This window comes from Rhipicephalus microplus, chromosome 1, assembly GCF_043290135.1.
Source record: "Rhipicephalus microplus isolate Deutch F79 chromosome 1, USDA_Rmic, whole genome shotgun sequence".
Lineage (NCBI taxonomy): Eukaryota > Metazoa > Arthropoda > Arachnida > Ixodida > Ixodidae > Rhipicephalus > Rhipicephalus microplus.
The window spans coordinates 130,218,185-130,235,709 of NC_134700.1; the positions used below are offsets into that span (position 1 = coordinate 130,218,185).

Consider the following 17,525-nt stretch of genomic DNA (forward strand, 5'->3'; position numbering starts at 1 on the left):
ACGCCATCCGCATTGTGTGATGCCTGGTTGTTCTTTTGCTCTTCTAAAGCGCTTTATTACTCATATTAACGCAATTTCTTTCCTGACATCAAGCCTGCCTAGCGCAAGTTTGCCAAGTCCCAAGCACTGGTATGGCTCAGTGGTAGAATACCGTACTGGCATGCAGTGGACCCGAGTTTGAGCCCCTCTGTATTTTCGGTTTTAGGTTTTTTTCTCATTTCGGGCGAAATGGCTATGCACACCGGCGGCGGCGGACAACTATGCTTTGCACGTGACCCAAGTTGTGATCTCATAACAGCTTTCACTGTAAAACACTTGTTGGGGATGTGACACGTGCTATCAAGATTGCAAAAGCCAGGACAGGAAACGGAAAATTTATGATGAACGTAAGCCTAAGTTCACTCTAAAGGGGCCCTACGACACTATTTCAAGTAGACATAGAATAGATTCACTATAGGAGATAATTGCCTCGCAAATTGACCAGAATGCTTCCAGTAGAGCACAGTTATAAAGATTTGTCGCATGCTGCAATTGAATTATTTTTTTTCTCATCCCGACGAAAGCACTGGAAGCTAAGGAGGGAGGGATGGCATAAGAAAAGAAAACGCGTCATGCGCGCCTCGTGACTTCGAGCAATTTTAAATCGGAAGCATTTTTTTGCATACTGCAGGCACTTCATCTATCTATCATCTATATATCTATCTATTTATGTATATATCTATCTATCTTATCTATCAATCAATCAAGCCGACTACGTCTGAATGCTCTCCTGATCACCTCCTTAATTTGGTGGTAGCGTGTACTAGAACGGTGAAGTGCTAGGAATGATCATAGCACTAATGCATTAAATGTGAAGCCCAAGCAGGGTCAATCCGCTTGTGGTGCTGCGATCGGTAGTCTGCAATCTGCCGTCAAAGAGTTTCGCGTGGCTTCACCAAAGTGGTGCAGAGGTGGAATGCCCGCATCCCACTTTCAAGGCCCTGGTTCAAATCACACTGTAGAACTTGTTTTGATGATGATAGCTATGATAAAATGAGATAGAACTGCCCACAAACAGTGTGTAAACTAAAGCTGCCGGATGTGTAGAAAACCTGTTGGCATTCAGTACATGCCACGTTTCTTGCGACAAAAAAGCAGCTTTGTTGCACTGGTGCACAACTGGGCACCTGTGTTGCAGCTTCAACATGTGCAAGCACTCTCGCCTGTGTCACAGCTGGGAAAAATGCTGATGACCTGGTTGCGCTTGGGCGTACCTGTTTGACTTGCTGTTACCTTGCACTGGTGGATTGATGCGTTGAGCTAGCTGCTTTCATCTATCTACACAATTCGCAGACCTATGGATGTAGTCGAGAAAGTGAGGAAAGCCCATCTGATGAAGCAGATAAGAGGAAATTCTGACAATGAACAGTGGAAACAAAACTCACGGGGAGCTTAAAGGTTAGTTTAAAAAATATTTTCTTTGGTATTCAGATACCTTATTGTAATTAGCAAGGCTTATCTAACTTTAAAACAGTTCAAAGTGTCCAAGTTCTGAAACAGTAAGAGGGCTCCCAGATTTCATTTGTTTGAATTTCTAATTGTTTGTCCATCTCTGGATAGAAAAATGGGGCTTTTTACCTAGAGGCACCAAACGGGCTACATACCCGAACAGCAACTTGTGCCACCAGTTAGAAGCATAGCAACGATGGCAGATGATCCGTAGTGCTTTTAGTTCTGTATGATGGGAAAGCCGTGTAGAAGTGTGTCTGTTTTAAAGTAGTGCCTTGTTTCCTTGCATTCTTGTTTCCCTGGTCATGCCTGCTACTGCTGTTTTGCCAAACAGGTCATACCCTACTCCCATTAATTCACTTCCAATGATTCGAGGGACTAGCAAACCTTTGCCCTCATGATCACTTGACTCACTTCTAGTTTTCATGTCTGGTCAACTAATTAACTTCTGTTTGTGGCCCAGCTAGAAATGAATGAGCTTTGCTCTGTAACGATTGCCCACATTGTGGAAATAACTCTGTGAGGAAAAGTTGGTGTAAAACACACTCGGTATGCATTGAACGTAGGTACAGAGAAGTCTTATAGCATGTAGATTTCAGAAGGCTACTTTGTATCTGCTGATATTTTTTTGTTATTCCCTGCTATTTTTTTGTTATTCCCGAATCTTGACTCTTGTATGACAAAAAAAAAGAGGAAGGGGGATGCCTTTTGCATGTAGGAGTAGAAACAGGCGGAATCGTTAAATCACTGAGTTGTATACTCTTTTTATTGGCCCTGCTGTTGAAGCTTTTTTCAGACACTCTGTTCTCGATTAGCTTCCCTAGACATTGTCATGGGTTCAGCTCCTGGCTCTCGTGGCTGTATTTAAATTAAAGGAGGTGGGATACGAGGCTGTTATGCTGAGCTTTAGGTAAATGCCAGTATGCTGAGCTTTAGGTAAATATACATAAAAATTGGATAGGTTGACTGATTTTGGAGCCTTCTGCTAGAGTGCTTCCTGTTACTTCTATGTCAACTTTCGTGTTAAACGCAGTCAATAAGTAAAACTGTGCCTTGAAACAACTGCATTAGCAATAATAAAAGTTTATATGCCGAAGAATGGTTTGATGACAGGGCATTCCCCTTCCTCATATTCACCCTCGTCGAGATGCATGGCATTGCTGTTTTGGCAACTCCTCCTTTAGGTCTATTCTTCACTTAGCAGTGCACTATGTTCATATATGTGTGCGAGCGTTACCTCTACCTGTATTATATGCGTGTTGTGTTACCCCAAGCTCGGAAGGGCTTGCAACAATCTTCATTTGGCTCTCATTTTTTTAACTCGGTCGGCCACCGAAAACACCTTTTGTGTGTGTCATGAAGTAGTTAATTTACTACCTTTTTTTTTTTTTGCCTTTAGACTCACTGAGATTTCAGGACCTGCTATCTCAGTTATTGGGAGTTGCGGTGGGTTATTCATGACTGGCTAAAAGCCAGTCATAAATTGCATAGTTATAAATATGTGCAGAGGGATCTGAAGGTTTTTTTTTTCCATGAGGACACAACAAAGTGCTCGCCATGCCTTACAGATATATAGCGGCTACCTCCCTTCTCACCAGAATTATGGATAATATAGTGAATGATTTCCTACTACATGAAATTATGACAACTTATTGTCGTACTAGTTGGTACAGGTGCAACTGTACTTGCAGTGGTCTTCCCATTAACTCATATATGCCCAAACTTAAAAAAATTAACAAAACTAACTAACTTCTTCAAAATGATGGCTTCTACGACCTCAGAAAACAAAGTTAGGCTTTTATTGAAAAAACTCTTTCCAAAAATGTTTTTTTAATTTGTCCTATATGTAGGACATCAATGTTTGACATATCGTGAACAAGAAACATTAGCACCTATCACTGTCATACAAAAGTTACTGCACACCCAATAACTGACGAGCAATCGACAAAAATATCAGCAGCATCGAAAACAATTACTCTATATTACTCGTATTGTTTTTTCGCGGTATGGCGTTCAGCTACTCTCATGCGAAACAGCCATTTTGTGACTGCAAGCACGTGGCTATTTGTAGCCCATCGATCACCATTTTGTGGGATACTACTACTGATGATGACGACACGACGATGATAAATTATAACTGAGTGCTTTTTAACGAGGGGCCTTCAAAACCAACCACTTGTTGCCCGTTTCGTATGATGTGATATCTGGGAGGATTGTATGCTTTTGCTGTGCAATATTACTCAAACTACATTATGCCACTACTAAAAGTGGTTTTTCCTAACTACTTTCAAGCAATGGCGTAGCTCTGTGATACAACCTGACTGCCATGCAGAATAGCAGAGTTCATTCGCAGTTTTCGCATCCTTTGCATTTTTCACTCGTGGATAACATGGCCAACAATAGAACACCCAGAACATGAGCACTTTAATGCTATTGTGTTAATATGCAAACTGCATAATGTAACAGATGATGGATATATTTCAGGTGTGCAGATACTTTGTAGCCCATTGCAAGCTACAGGTTCCTTCTCATGGCCTGTGCCCTTAATTTTCTTTCACTGTCTTCTCATGATGCTGTTAAATGAACTATCATAGTAGCATGTTAGATGAAGCTTGATGATATATAATAATAGATGAAGCCACTTATTTTGTCAACTCTAGTACATCTACCCTAGCTCGAAAGTGTGAAAGGGCTGGCAGTCTAATCTTCAAGCATGGAAAGCCTTGGAGTTCATTTGGTAGATGATCTCTCTTTAACTTAATGGAGATGCTTCTGCATGTAACTAAGCCATAATAATAAGGTAACAGGTATTCTAAGAGTGTTTTCGATTAGGTGGCTGCTCTCCTGCTTTACGAAGCACTGAAGGCAGGCAACCTATGTTGCGTGTCTCGGAAGCTTTGAGGTTCTTTGTCAACAAACAGCAGTGACGAATGAGTCCGTTTCCTACTGGCCAGAGAATGTTGCAACTGCTCCATTGGCGTGTGCCTGGTCTGAAAATAGACCATGCCCTACTTTGCTTTGAGTTCCTAGTGTGCTGAACTAATCACAGAAGACGGCACGCTTAGCTCCGCTGAAGGCTAGACTTATGGCTGCTGTTGTGCTCGGCAGAACACATTTATTGCTTGGGCAGGTTTTTTTTTTTGCATATTTGTGAATATGCCCCCAAACGTCCAAAAAATGTTTAAAATATTTCCAGCATCTTTGTAGATGGCATTCAAAATTCCAAGTATGCCTCTCTGGTAATCTCAGCCAGAGGTTGTGCTTGCAGACACTGTTGAAATGCAATTAAAAGCATTTTTGTGTGTGCCCACTCTATTTTTTTTTTTCATTGTTACAGTATTGAGGTACGCCTAGTGTAATATATTGCAGCTCTACCAACGGTGTAACTTGCCAAAATTTCCTAGCTTTGCTACTTCATAAAATATCAAAGTAGCATTTAGCTTAAGGAAGTATCAAGTAAGGCAATTAAGTCCACTTTAGGGACATTGTCTCATCTCACCTGCACGTTTACTTAGTCTTGTTTTTCTTCCTCATACTTATGTTGTTGTGTAGTCTTGTTTTTCTTCCTCATACTTGTGTTGTTGTGTGGGAAAATCATCCTTCCATTTGCATTCTAAGACCTACATGTGAAACTTTAGCCACGTGTAAGCAAACCTGTAACCCATGAACATTGCAATAAAACAACTTCCATCTGATTTAAAGCATCATGGGATTGTGCTGCTCTACCACATCTTGCCACTTTCACATACTGTGCTAGTCCAACGTCTTACATTCCCCATTTTTTTCTTGAATATATGTGCGTGTGCATTACCCAAAGCTCTGAGCATTTCTCTCACCTTGTTCACAGCATGGGAAAAGAAAGAAAACTCCTACTTTCTATTCTGATACTGCCCAACAAGGGGGAGCCTGCAAAGCGTCTGGCTCGTTGCCATAGAGAGGGGGAGGGGTGGTTGTCAGTCGTCTCTTATTCGGAGGGCTCAAAGCCAAGACTCACGCACTGTGCATATGCACAGCTGCCGCGACTGTGACCTCCAATCGTCTGTTCTGCACACTCGCGAGAATACGAAGACAGATGTGAGCACTGCTGCGTCGGCTTGCTCGAAACTGGCTGCGTTCTTGCTGAGAGTAAACTGTGTTGGTAGTGACCGTCTTGTGTGTTGAGGACCTTGACACTGTCTGCGTGACTCGAGGAGACACGTGCGCAGCAGATGATGCTGCACCTTTCGGACGGTGATTCTTGCTGCCCTCCAGAGGTCTGTGCGTGTGGCAACTGTGCTGTAGATAGATTTTTCTCCACTTCCTCTTATTTTTTTATTTTCTGCCCTTCTTTTTCTCTCGCACCCTTCTCGTTTGCATGGCCTTGTCGGAAGGTCGGGCCTTGACTTTGCTAGGTCACCAGCTTCTTATTCATCATCTCCATAGCTTGACTTTCTTTACACATTTTGCTTTATGCATGCTTTTTTTCTTCATTCATAACTTCGTGCAACAGAGGAGAGATAATAAGCCAAGGCACAGTCTGAATATGCATTCCGTTTCGAAAATAGTCTCTAGGCAAGTCATGTGGGTCATAATACACAACATAGTATTGACGTTGTCTTACTTCGACAATGCTGCACTTTATAGAGTGCATATTGAAGGTGAGACCTTGTATCTGCCAGCTGACCCACCTTCACCACAAATGAACTTCGTCCTGGATCACACTGTGTTTCGCAATGGACATTCTGATTTATTCTGCATGTAGGCATGCTGCCTCGCCGCGGTGGTCTAGTGGCTAAGGTACTCAACTGCTGACCCGCAGGTCGCGGGTTCGATTCCCGGCTGCGGCGGCTGCATTTCCGATGGAGGCGGAAATGTTGTAGGCCCGTGTACTCAGATTTGGGTGCACGTTAAAGAACCCCAGGTGGTCAAAATTTCCAGAGCCCTCCACTACTCCTGTTTTCAGGATTTTGTACTAATACATTGGGCTGGTACACCAAGTCCTAAGGGTCATTTGCCGACTGAGTTAGGCTACCTGTGTAAACTGTGTTATTCATTGAAATGTTTTAAAGCTGCGAATCACCGCTGATTACTGAGGCTCAGCCAGACACCTTTTCAACTACCCATTCACAGTACCACATCCTCTGGTAGTGCGACATAACCCAGCCTGCTGATCTGATTGGCTGTGGAATGCTCCTAAATGAGATTGAATGGTAGAGTGGTGGAACCTGTAAGAGCAGATATCAACAACTTTGCACTCTTCACTTCTGTGGCTAGACAGCATTTGCACTGCCCGGCACACTGGGTGATGGCCTCAGAGATTGCGTGAACTAGTTGGCGTGCAATCTCTGGGGTCGTAGCTTGGTAAGGCTAAAATCACTGAATGTGCTCGCAAGAGCTCTGTGGTCTCCAGCATGTCTCATGGAGTTAATGAGACACTGCATGGGTGAAATGAAGGACATGGTATAATTGTTGGCAGCAGACTTGGTACAGGGCGTGTTGCCAAGTTTGTACTAAGTTTGTAGTGTAAATGATTTGATGATACTCTAGCCTAAACACTGACGAAATTTCAAAAAAAATGTTTCAGGATCCCTTTAAGGGCTAGTGCTATTCATCATTTGTAATGTAGGCTATATGTTCACCTAATTGGTATGTGTAGGTTTCTCACTTAACATCAAGATCAAGTCATTGCTTTTTAATGAGCCACCTATAATGTTGAATTTTTGAAGGGCTAGTGCTATTCATTATTTGTAGTGTAGGGTATATGTTCACCTAATTGGTATGTGTAAGTTTCTCACTTGACATCAAGATCAAGCCATTGCTTTTTAATGAGCCACCTATAATGTTAAATTTCTGAATATTGTTCACTCATGCCAAATATTGGCTTGCAGTCCTATTCTGTCAGTTACCTCTGTCTGAGGGCTCGATTGATATGTGGGGTTTTATGTCCCAAAACCACCGTATGATTGTGAGAGACGCCATAGAGAAGGGCTCTGGAAATTTTGACCACCTGGGGTTTTTTAACGTGCACCCAAATGCTGTAGGCCTGAGTACACAGGCCTACAGCATTTTCGCCTCCATCGAAAATGTAGCCGCCACAGCCGGGATTTGATCCCACGACCTACGGGTCAGCAGCCGAGTACCTCAGCCACTAGACCACCGCGACGGGGCTCTGTCTGAGAGCTCAGAGCGTTGCACTTAAGTGTGCAAGGTTCACATTATACATGTAGTTCCTATTTTATCCAGCTCAACTGCAGCAAAGAAGCACAACAATCTCCACGTTCCACTTGATTTCCAGCTGATAAAATGTATTGTTAGTTGTCTTTGTACAATTTTGTAATAGTGTCAGAAAGCCTCAAGGGATGCTGTTTTGTTAACAGATGTAATAGAAACGAATAAATAATTTTGCATCAGAAATTTGGTGGGAGGAAATGCACTGATATTTTATCTTATTTTTGTGTGTGATACGTAAATAATTATAAAACTGTACTACGGCAGTAAAAGATGCTATGGTGTTGCTTAATAAAAAAAATAAACAACCACTTTGTTCATGTCTGTTCAAGTGAAACTAACAGATGCTAGCTGTAGCACTCGCACGAAGGAAAGATTTATAACGAACCTGTACTTCCATTTAAGGGAAGGTGCACTTTGAAAAAAAATTGGCAGATCTCGCGTACCCTGGGAATCGATGATATGCGAAGCATGAATGAAAAACATTGATATGTCACAGTAAAAGCAGCACAACGTTACGAGGTAGAGGTACATGATGTCGCACATGACTTCCATGTCATGATTATCATGTTTGGATGTGTCGTTTACCTTCGTCATCTACACACGTCACGTGATACCAAATTTAGTATATGTGGAGCTAACGAAACGGCCGCGAGCACGCTATGAGCGTGGTATGTTGTCATGTTCTTACATGGCACGCGTGTCAGGATTATCATGTTAGCACCAGTCATATATTTCATCATCGAATGACGTCACTAAACACCAAATTTGGTATATGTGGAGCTAGCGAAACGGCCGCGAGCGTATCATGAAGGGCCAAATATACTCCAATTTAGCGTTGACGCGCGGCAACGCTAGGCACAGCAACGCTACGTTACCAAAACGCGAGTACTCTATAGTCTGACGCCAGGCCCGACCAGCGTCCGTCGACGCGCCCTGACGGCAACCGGCATGAAACGCGACATGCTGCATGTCGTACCGATGCTATACAGTAACAATACTGTATGCCGATGCGTTACCGATACAACACTGCGTCCCCCTCTTTTCGTGACAGAGGGATGCCGGACGCGCTGAAACGCGCTTACGTTGAAGCAACGCAGCGTGGCAACGCCTGAGTGACGCGACGAAATGAACGCCAGCGAGCGCCCGCACCGCGCCATGTCGAAATGTATTGGCGCCTTCACTGTGGTTGTAGTCATGTTCTGACATGGCACACATCTCATGATTATTATGTTTGTACCAGTCAGATACCTTCGTCATTTATTGGCGTCACATAATACCAAATTTGACATATGTGAAGCTAGTGAAATGGCCGCGAGCGCGTCATGAATGTGGCTTGTAGGCATGTTGTTACATGACATGCATGTCGTCATTATCCTGTTTGAATGTGTCATCTACCTATGTCGTCCGTTTGTGTCGCGTAATACCGAGTCTGATACATGCGAAGCTAGCGAAAGGGCTGCGAGTGCATCATGAGCGTAGCATGTAGTCATGTTGTTAGATGACACGCTTATCATGTTTGCACCAGTATCATATCTTTATTATCCATTCACGCCTTGTAATACCAAATTTGGCATAAGTGAAGCTAGCGAAACGCTGCCAGCGCATCATGAGTGTGGCATGTAGTCACGTTCTTACATGACATGAATCTCATGCTTATCATGTTTGCACCAGTCACACACCTTCGTCATCCATTCACGTACCGTAATACCAAGTTCGGTATAAGTGACGTTAGCGAAACTGATGCGAGCACATCATGTGTGTCGATTGTAGTCATGTTGTTACATGACACGCATGTCATGATTTTCATGTTAGGGTCGGTCGCTTGTGTTCGCCATGCAATCATGTCATACCATACTCTTTTTGCAACATGCCATGTGAACGAAACCATCGCAAGAGCTGCAGGACGACGAAATGTAAATCATGACTTACGTGTCAATTTTCATGTAATGACTAGTGAAATAGGTTCTTCATACAGTCATGGTATGCCATACGAAGTTTGGTATTGATACCATTATCGAAACGGCCAGGAGAGCTAAAAGTCGTAGGCGGCTAGAATGATAGATACGCTCAAAGTCGCCGAAGTTCTCTAAGAAATGCTTCGCATTAAAAAAAAGTTGTTACTATGTAGTGTAAGCAAATGAAATTTAAATATGTAATTAAGTTTTTAGTAACTTGCACTGTTTTTGTTTTATGCCATGACAATCTGTAAAGTATGTCATTTCGGACAAAATTTTTGTGCGATAAATCTGCAAGAAGTATAAAGACTTATAAGACAATTAGTGAACAAAAAAATTGTAATTTGAGAATTCCTAGAATTCTCGGCTCATAATTATTGCTCATACTTAGGTTTGTAATAATTATACAGGCCATATCAAGTTCAAAGAGATACTTGCACCCTTCACATGTTAAAGAATATATGGGGAAAAATTTCATTTCAATCGAAATATCGGAAGGACCATAAACATGATGTCTAAACACCATGTCCGAAAAATAGACCTTGAGAAAAACGCATTATAAAGGTAAAGTGAAACATCATCTATGCAAAAAAGATATGTGTTTCAAGATGATTTCTTCTATCATAAGAGCTTGGCAATGTTGGTTATTTTGAGCATGTAGCTTTAGTGAACTCCTCATGCGAAATGCAGTGGCAAGCGGCATGGTGACGATTTCCGGGGGACTCTGACAATGAACTCTTTTTAGTTTTTATTAGCCTTTTAGTGCTCTTTGAAAGGGCTTTCAACGTGCTTTGAGTTTAGTTACCAATTTCAGTTTGTTTGTTTGTTTTTTGCATGAAAGTAGGGAAACAAAATTTGTGAAAGCAAATGAAAATGAGGAATGTGTAATATTAGAAACATAGCTTCATTTTTTTACTTGCATCTCCCATTAATGCAGCCAAAAAAAATCGAGCCTGGTAAAAATTATGTCATCGCTGTTTTAAATAGTGTTGGCAGTATTTATTTTGACGCGTGGTAATTACGGCGGGCTTTTCTCTTGTTTGCCACGATAAGGATGACAGAATAGCAACAGCATAAATTGCATTTATGCTCATGTGATAAAGGATATCGATTTCGAAGTATGAAGCTCTCTGTATGATAAGGCCATGTTGCATGGTCTACTGCCCACTCCATTATCAGACTGACCAATGAACAGCTGCTTCAAAAGGTTTTTAACATGACGAGTTTATAGCATTACAAGTCCTCTCGCCAATGCTCTGATGTAATGCTCATGCACGAAACTTGAAGAAATTCAGCAATGCGCAGTTATTTTAATGTCAACTTTTGTGTACCCCTACATAATTATAACCCTCCATTCTGATTTTTTTTTACTCTAGGACACCATTGATTGATTTGTGGGGTTTAACGTCCCAAAACCACCATATGATTAATTCTAGGACACCAAGGTGATGCATTAAATAAAATCATTTTAGACAGAATGTTGTGGTATGCTTTTATAAATTTATTTTTGATGCTTTGGCAGTGTGAGAGATTAATAATTAGAAAAGAAATCGAGGGTGAAACTTTTCTGTTTGATTCACACCATAACCACTTTGGGAAAGCGTGAAATCGTGTATTTTGAAGCGAATTCCTATGTTCAAAATTTCACTGTAAGGTTGTTAGTCTCAATGGTTAAATAGAGGGACACAGTAGAAATAATTACTCATCTAGATTGATAAATTGTACTATAAAAAACTGTAGTTAATTTTATCATTATATGTTTATTAATAGTGGAGAAAATCAAGTCCCACTTTTCGTTTTTAAATTTCATTTTACTGGCTGTGATGTCATGGGTTTCAAAGTGTATTTGTATTTTGGTGCCATTAGCACTACGAAATTTCCTTGAGCTTGGTATGTCAAGTCTGTAGTCCCCTTAGAGGACATTTCATTTTTTCCTATTGAAAACTGCGAATGTTTGTGACAGGACGGTGAACAGTGCGGAAACCTCTGGGTCGTCGCTCATATTTTCTTTGTACTCACTTCCTCGCTTTAACAAGTGTGTTCTGACCACAAGCATGGTGTTTTTTGTTTTGATAAAGAATGACTTTGTAAGACAAAAGAAATCGTTTCGCTCTTTAGCATCCATTTAAAATAATTGGGCTTGAGCAGAAGCTGCAAGAAATTGATTTTGCTGTGAGCTGGTGTTAGAATGGTGGCAGTACTACCCGTCTTCTTTCTTAAAGCGAAAGCTGGCATGAGATCACAACACAGGCCACGTGGGCGTCGTAGTTGACCAACCGCCGCCGGTGTCTATAACCACTATCGCTAGAAATAAGAAAAGGAACTTGGTAAATAAAATACACCAAGGACACAATGGAATTCCAACTCGGGTCTCCTGTGTGCCGGCCCAGTATTCTACCACTCACTGAGCCACGCCGGTGCTTAGAACACCTTTGCAAACTGACCTTAGGCAGGCTTGATGTTGGGAAAGGAATTGCGTAAATATGAGTAATAAAGCGTTTTAGAACAGCAAAGGAACAACCAGGCATCGGACAATGCAAATTGTGCAACGAGTGTGCCATTGAATGCTCTGACCCTCTACAAAAGCTCGATCATGTGCACCTATTAACTGGTGCACTGGTGCACACCCACTGTGGGTGATTGCGGTGATTACGTAAGCGTCTGGCATAATTCTTCGTCGTCAGCCACAGCACAAAACAATTGCACAAAGTTTCTTACAAGTGTGCAGCGTGTACCACGCTTCTCTGAAGAATGACAATGGATGGCATGATGAATGTCTGCCTACTACACAATGATTAATGGCATAGTAGGTACCCTGCAAGTGTGCTTGTAGCAGCCAACCAAATAGTGCTAAAAAAAGGGGGCTGTGAAAGGCCACTCTACCAGCTTTTGCTGTGGCAGTGTTGCATCTTCCGTGCAGGCCTGGTGGTATTTTTTTTAAAGGCATACTAAGACATTTTTCACAAAATGTGTTTTTTGGTCGTCATGACTAGTGGTCATGGAAAATTTTTAATATTGTTCAATTTCACACCTGCCTTTTATATTTGTTTGTGGTAAAAATTTTTGGTAAAATAACATCGACACACGATGTTCAACATCTCATTGGTTATGTCTTTATACAGAGAATGTTCTTGTTAACAGTTGTCACTTCTCTATGCACATAAGTTTGACCTAATATTTTTGAAAATAAATTGTTCACATGGAAACTTTATTTGCTGTTGTTTGTCATACAAAATATATAGTACATATGACAGTGTCCGTCAGCTTCTCTATGTCCTTGGGACAAAGTTTTGTGATGGCAACATTAATAGAGCTCAAGCACAGTATATAGCTTACAGATGCTCTTTGTTCCGAATGAGACTATCATTACGCAGTATTTGGATTTGTTTTTTTCTTTATGCTTCATCAAACGCATCTATTTAAATTGCATATTGCCTGACGAACAGATGGTGTCGAATTCACTCACGGTGTCGAATTCACTCAGTTCGCAAGAGCAATCCATTTGCAGGTCATGCGAGTTGACCAAAACATATTGCTGCGTTATCCGACATATAACGCACCTGCTGTCAAACTGAATGCCGTTCATCTGCACCTCTTTTTTTTCTCCTTCTCTTTATTTTTTTTTTTTTCTGTGCAGACCTGTCCCAAAATTGCAACTGCTTAAGCTACGCATCGGTGTTGTGTGAAGTAAACTGAATTTTTGTAGTGAGCGTGAGGTTTTATACAGGTTTGGTGATTGCATTCATGATACAAAATGAAGTTATGTTCAGTAGTGTTCGTGTCACTGAAGTTTGACAGAGGCACCCTATATGAGCTGTGTCGTGTGTTATCTTTGATCGTTTTATTTCGGGAACAAAAAGGGAATGACTAATGGTGTAATACCGATCAGCTGACTTTTGATACGCATATGTTGCTGAACTAGGGGTATTTGAAAAACATGGCAACTCTATCATCTCTCCGCCATTTGCAATTTTAGCTCTTACTGCACAAAAAAAAAAAAATCATAGCCTCATTGTTTAAAGGGTTATCACTGAAATGGCACGTTTTTGATGTAGTGCATGAAAGAATGGGTCCTGCGAGCAAAAAGTGGTTTGATGGCTGGAAAAAAAAAAAAAGGTGGGAATCTTGTTCTCATGATTGAAGTTCCCAAACAAGAATTCATGCAATAGCTTGAGGCTAGATCCAATCACGATTAGCCAAGGGTAATCAAAATACAGATTTTTCTAATTCAACATTAAAAAATATTCAGAACGCACCTAACAAGTTCCATTACTGCTCTGATTATTTATTTTCTCTGATGTGAATGTGTTGTGACATGTATTTTCTTGTTATGTTGTGCACAATATCGGTGTACATTTACTTGCGATCAAATGAACTGTCTTCCTGTTCTTCTTTTACAGGAGTGGAAGCAAATGCAGCTATTCGAAAAATTGTGCCATGTTTCCCTGCAAGTTTAGCATGAAATGACCGGAGAGTATTTATAAAAGAAATGACGTGATCAAAAAGAGTCTGGTAATGCGTGCAACTTGAGTGTACTTGCCTCTCTTTTCTGCGTGTCATTTTCTATAAATACTGTCTGGTCATCTCATGCTAAACTTGGAGCAAAACATTGCATGATTCCTTGAATAACTGTATTTATTTTCACCTCTGTAAAAGCCCTCTTTGGGGTTTACAACAACAGACAAAATAGGCCTTCAATAAATTTCCTCTCCAAAATATTACTTCAGCCTACTTTGTGTTGTTTTTCTGTGCACTTAATCGTGCTCCATCCTTCTCTGCTTGCAGAAATGCCTCCCAGCGCTCTCTGTGTTCTCCAGGAATATCTCTGCAGACTCCACGGTGAGCAAAGTTCTCCCGAACATCGGAAAGTCTTGCTAGTTATTAATAGTGATTTATTTTGAGAGAAGGTAAGGCATGTGGACATGGGCACAAGACGAAAAGAACCAGAAGATGCATATGTTTTGCATTAAAGGTGCGCATTGTCAGGGATGACGGTGCCAAAGCCAGTTTGGCACATATGCGTGTTCATGTGAGAGATAGCTGTTTAGGTCAACCGCCGTGATGACACTACGCAAATGTGCATTTGTGTTGTCCCACTGGTCGTTCGTTTTGTTTCTGGTGTCCGTGTGTGTGCCTTACCTCATTCCATGAGTTCTCTGTTTTGTAGGCTCGGCCTTGTCCAAGCATGCAAAACAAGAACACAACTTTCGATGTTCTTGCATTCTCATTCATTTCCTGCTTGTGATATTGTCCACACTCCACATTAGTGTATTGTACAAGACTGTTCGGTTTCAACACGGTGAATACCATTTAATGATATATGAGCCAACTGTCACGTGCTGTTTCGCTAGACTGGGCCGTTGCATCAGTAAACTCTATGCTTCACCATCACGGGGCAACTAATTTAGTAATTTTCAGATGTATTGCCCGTGCAGCTGCTTAGATTTTTTCAATTAATGTATTGAAAAATAGCCTGCAGACCTCTATTTATGCTTTTTAAGAAAACGGTAAAAACTTCTCCTGCAGTCTCGCTTGAATAATATGCGTACCTAATGTTAATGGATGTGTGGTTTGCAGGTGCTGCCCTGACACAAGCCCAATTGTTCTGTACTGTGCCTGTATTGTAGTAAACTTTTCAAGGGCCATGCGTGGCATGGTAGCGATTGTCCAAGCCCGTTTCGTTGTAGAAGAAAGCAAGAAGAAATGTTAGGTTAGGTGGTTCTAGATTTGTGTAACTTCTGTCATGCTTGAAATTGTTATAGTTAATCTCTCATAAAAGCATTTCATATGTACTAATGCAATGAAGCTTTGAGGCATTGTGTTCAGATGCAGAAATCAGATGTCCTGGAATTGTGAGAAAGTGCCTGGTAGAAAAGCTACCGAAATAAAGGTTAACATTGTGATAATGCTGCTAGAAATAAGTTATGCCAATGGACAAGTTAAATGCAGTTAGTATTAGTGTTGGCGATAGCTGCTCGCCCTTTGTTCAAAGAGTAGCTTGACATGATGCAATCCCCAGACAAATTGAAATGTGTCTCTGTTTGTGTGTAGGACCTGAAAGGCCTGATGGCCAACAAGATCAAGACATTCCAGTCTCAGGTCAAGGAGTTCCGGCAGAAATGCGGCAGCCAGGTCATCGGAGAGGTCACCATTGACATGGTACGTGAGCCGATTCTTTTGCCTTCCTAGAATGCGGCGGTCAGTCACTTCTGTGGCTCCATGAGATGAGCCAGTCATCTTCAAAGCTTGTGTATTGAGTTACCATCAAGAAGTAGCCAATAAGTACAATCAATGCAGTTTTTATTTAACAGGTATGGTTTTAGGGACAGCCTAGCATCTGAGGTGTATTTGTCTGCTCGTTGTTTCTCTGACTGTTGTACTGTACTAATTGAATTGACGTTCTGGTATAGCAAAATCTTTAACACAATTAATATGTTGGGCTTGGTGCATAGGTTGCAAGCTAAACTACATTATCTGCGAGGACATGGGGGCCGTATACAAAAAGATAACAAATGTGAATACAGAATATTGCACACTTGCGTAGTTTATTTGTATTCATAGCACCTGTCATACACCTGTGGGCCAAACAAAGGGAACGTGCGGGGGGCAAGCTCACCGGTCATATATTTCATTTGTGTGTGCACGCAAGTGGTCTGAAAACGTTGCAAGTTTTGTTAAGTGAAACTTTCCTTGCTTATTGTCCTATAGAACAGCTTCTCTCACTAGCCAGTCAGCTGTCATTCTCACGCCTTTGTGAGAGCTCCTTCACTTAGAAGAAAATTTTGGACGACTCACAACTATTGCTCAATATTCAACAAATTAGTCCACATCTCAAGTAGATGGGGCACTCATTGCACAGTTTGGGAGGTTACTCAGTGAACCAAGACTTTTACCGGCATTCCAGAAGCGTTCTCTATTTTCCTTCTACACCACCTGACTGTCTTGCTCTCCGAAAATCGCAAGTGAACCTTCAGTGTCGTGCCTTATAGCTGTACACGTGTTATAAATAATCAAATTGGGCTATCTTTGTTTGCTGATGGCTTTCTGTTGTTTTTTAGGGGCGAAGCTCCTTAGGGCGTGGGCTGTGCGTCCCCTGTAGCCTGTATGTAGCCACCTCTAGTTTAGTTCTTGCAGTGTTCACTAGATGGCGGTACCGTCTCCTGTATGTAGCCACCTCTCGTTTAGTTCTTGTAGTGTTTACTAGATGGTGGTACTTGTAGCTGATGATGAAAAGATGCAAGATGTTATAAACTAGAAAGCGGTACTTGTAGTTGATGAAAGACGCGAGATCTTATAAAATAGGAATGATGTCACATATGGCACGTGTCATTGGTTGAAGGCAATCGTTCGATTTAATGCGGCGACGTACGCTAGGGGGAGCGATGTAATAAAATCGAGTGGGCAAAATGTACAGAGGATTCATGGTTTACCAGGTTTACCTCCGGAGCTTCGCCCACTCATCATCATTCACTTCGTGGATATGGCGGAATTTTTTATTGTTGGCTGTCATCTTACTCTTGGGTTGTTTTCTTCTCACATGGGATAAAAAGCTCACTCAAGTGTTATTTCTCATCCAAATTTTTTCTTTTTACATTTCGTGGGACAATGCCTTTGGTAGCATTCTCATACGATCGATTTCTCTGGGAGCCAGCTTTGTTGGCATTGTTCTCCGCTCCTTCCATGTTTTCTTGTATCCCCTCTACTGTTCAGGTGTTCTCCGTCGAGATTCGCTTTTTGATCTTTGTAAGCAAAGTTAAACTCAAAGTTATCGTGTGCTCCTGTAGTGTACGGTCATTAAATGGAACCTGTAGGGACCTGGAAAATGTGTTCCATTTGGTTCCACTTATAGAAAGATGAACAGGGATGCACAAT

The 17,525-nt window shown here is 41.5% G+C and overlaps 1 protein-coding gene across 2 annotated transcripts in view; it reads left to right on the plus strand.

Annotated features, from left to right (window-relative positions):
- Positions 1-17,525, plus strand: part of kdn (citrate synthase) — a 48,298-nt gene that overhangs the window by 4,437 nt on the left and 26,336 nt on the right. Inside the window, exons 1-3 of one of the 2 annotated variants that reach the window (XM_075887364.1) lie at positions 5,685-5,741; positions 14,439-14,492; positions 15,705-15,812. In XM_075887364.1, coding sequence (XP_075743479.1) covers positions 5,697-5,741; positions 14,439-14,492; positions 15,705-15,812 — 207 coding nt within the window. In that variant the 5' untranslated portion in view covers positions 5,685-5,696. Of the gene's footprint in view, positions 1-5,684; positions 5,742-14,438; positions 14,493-15,704; positions 15,813-17,525 lie in introns of those variants that run through there. The other variant, XM_075887363.1, reaches the window with a different exon arrangement.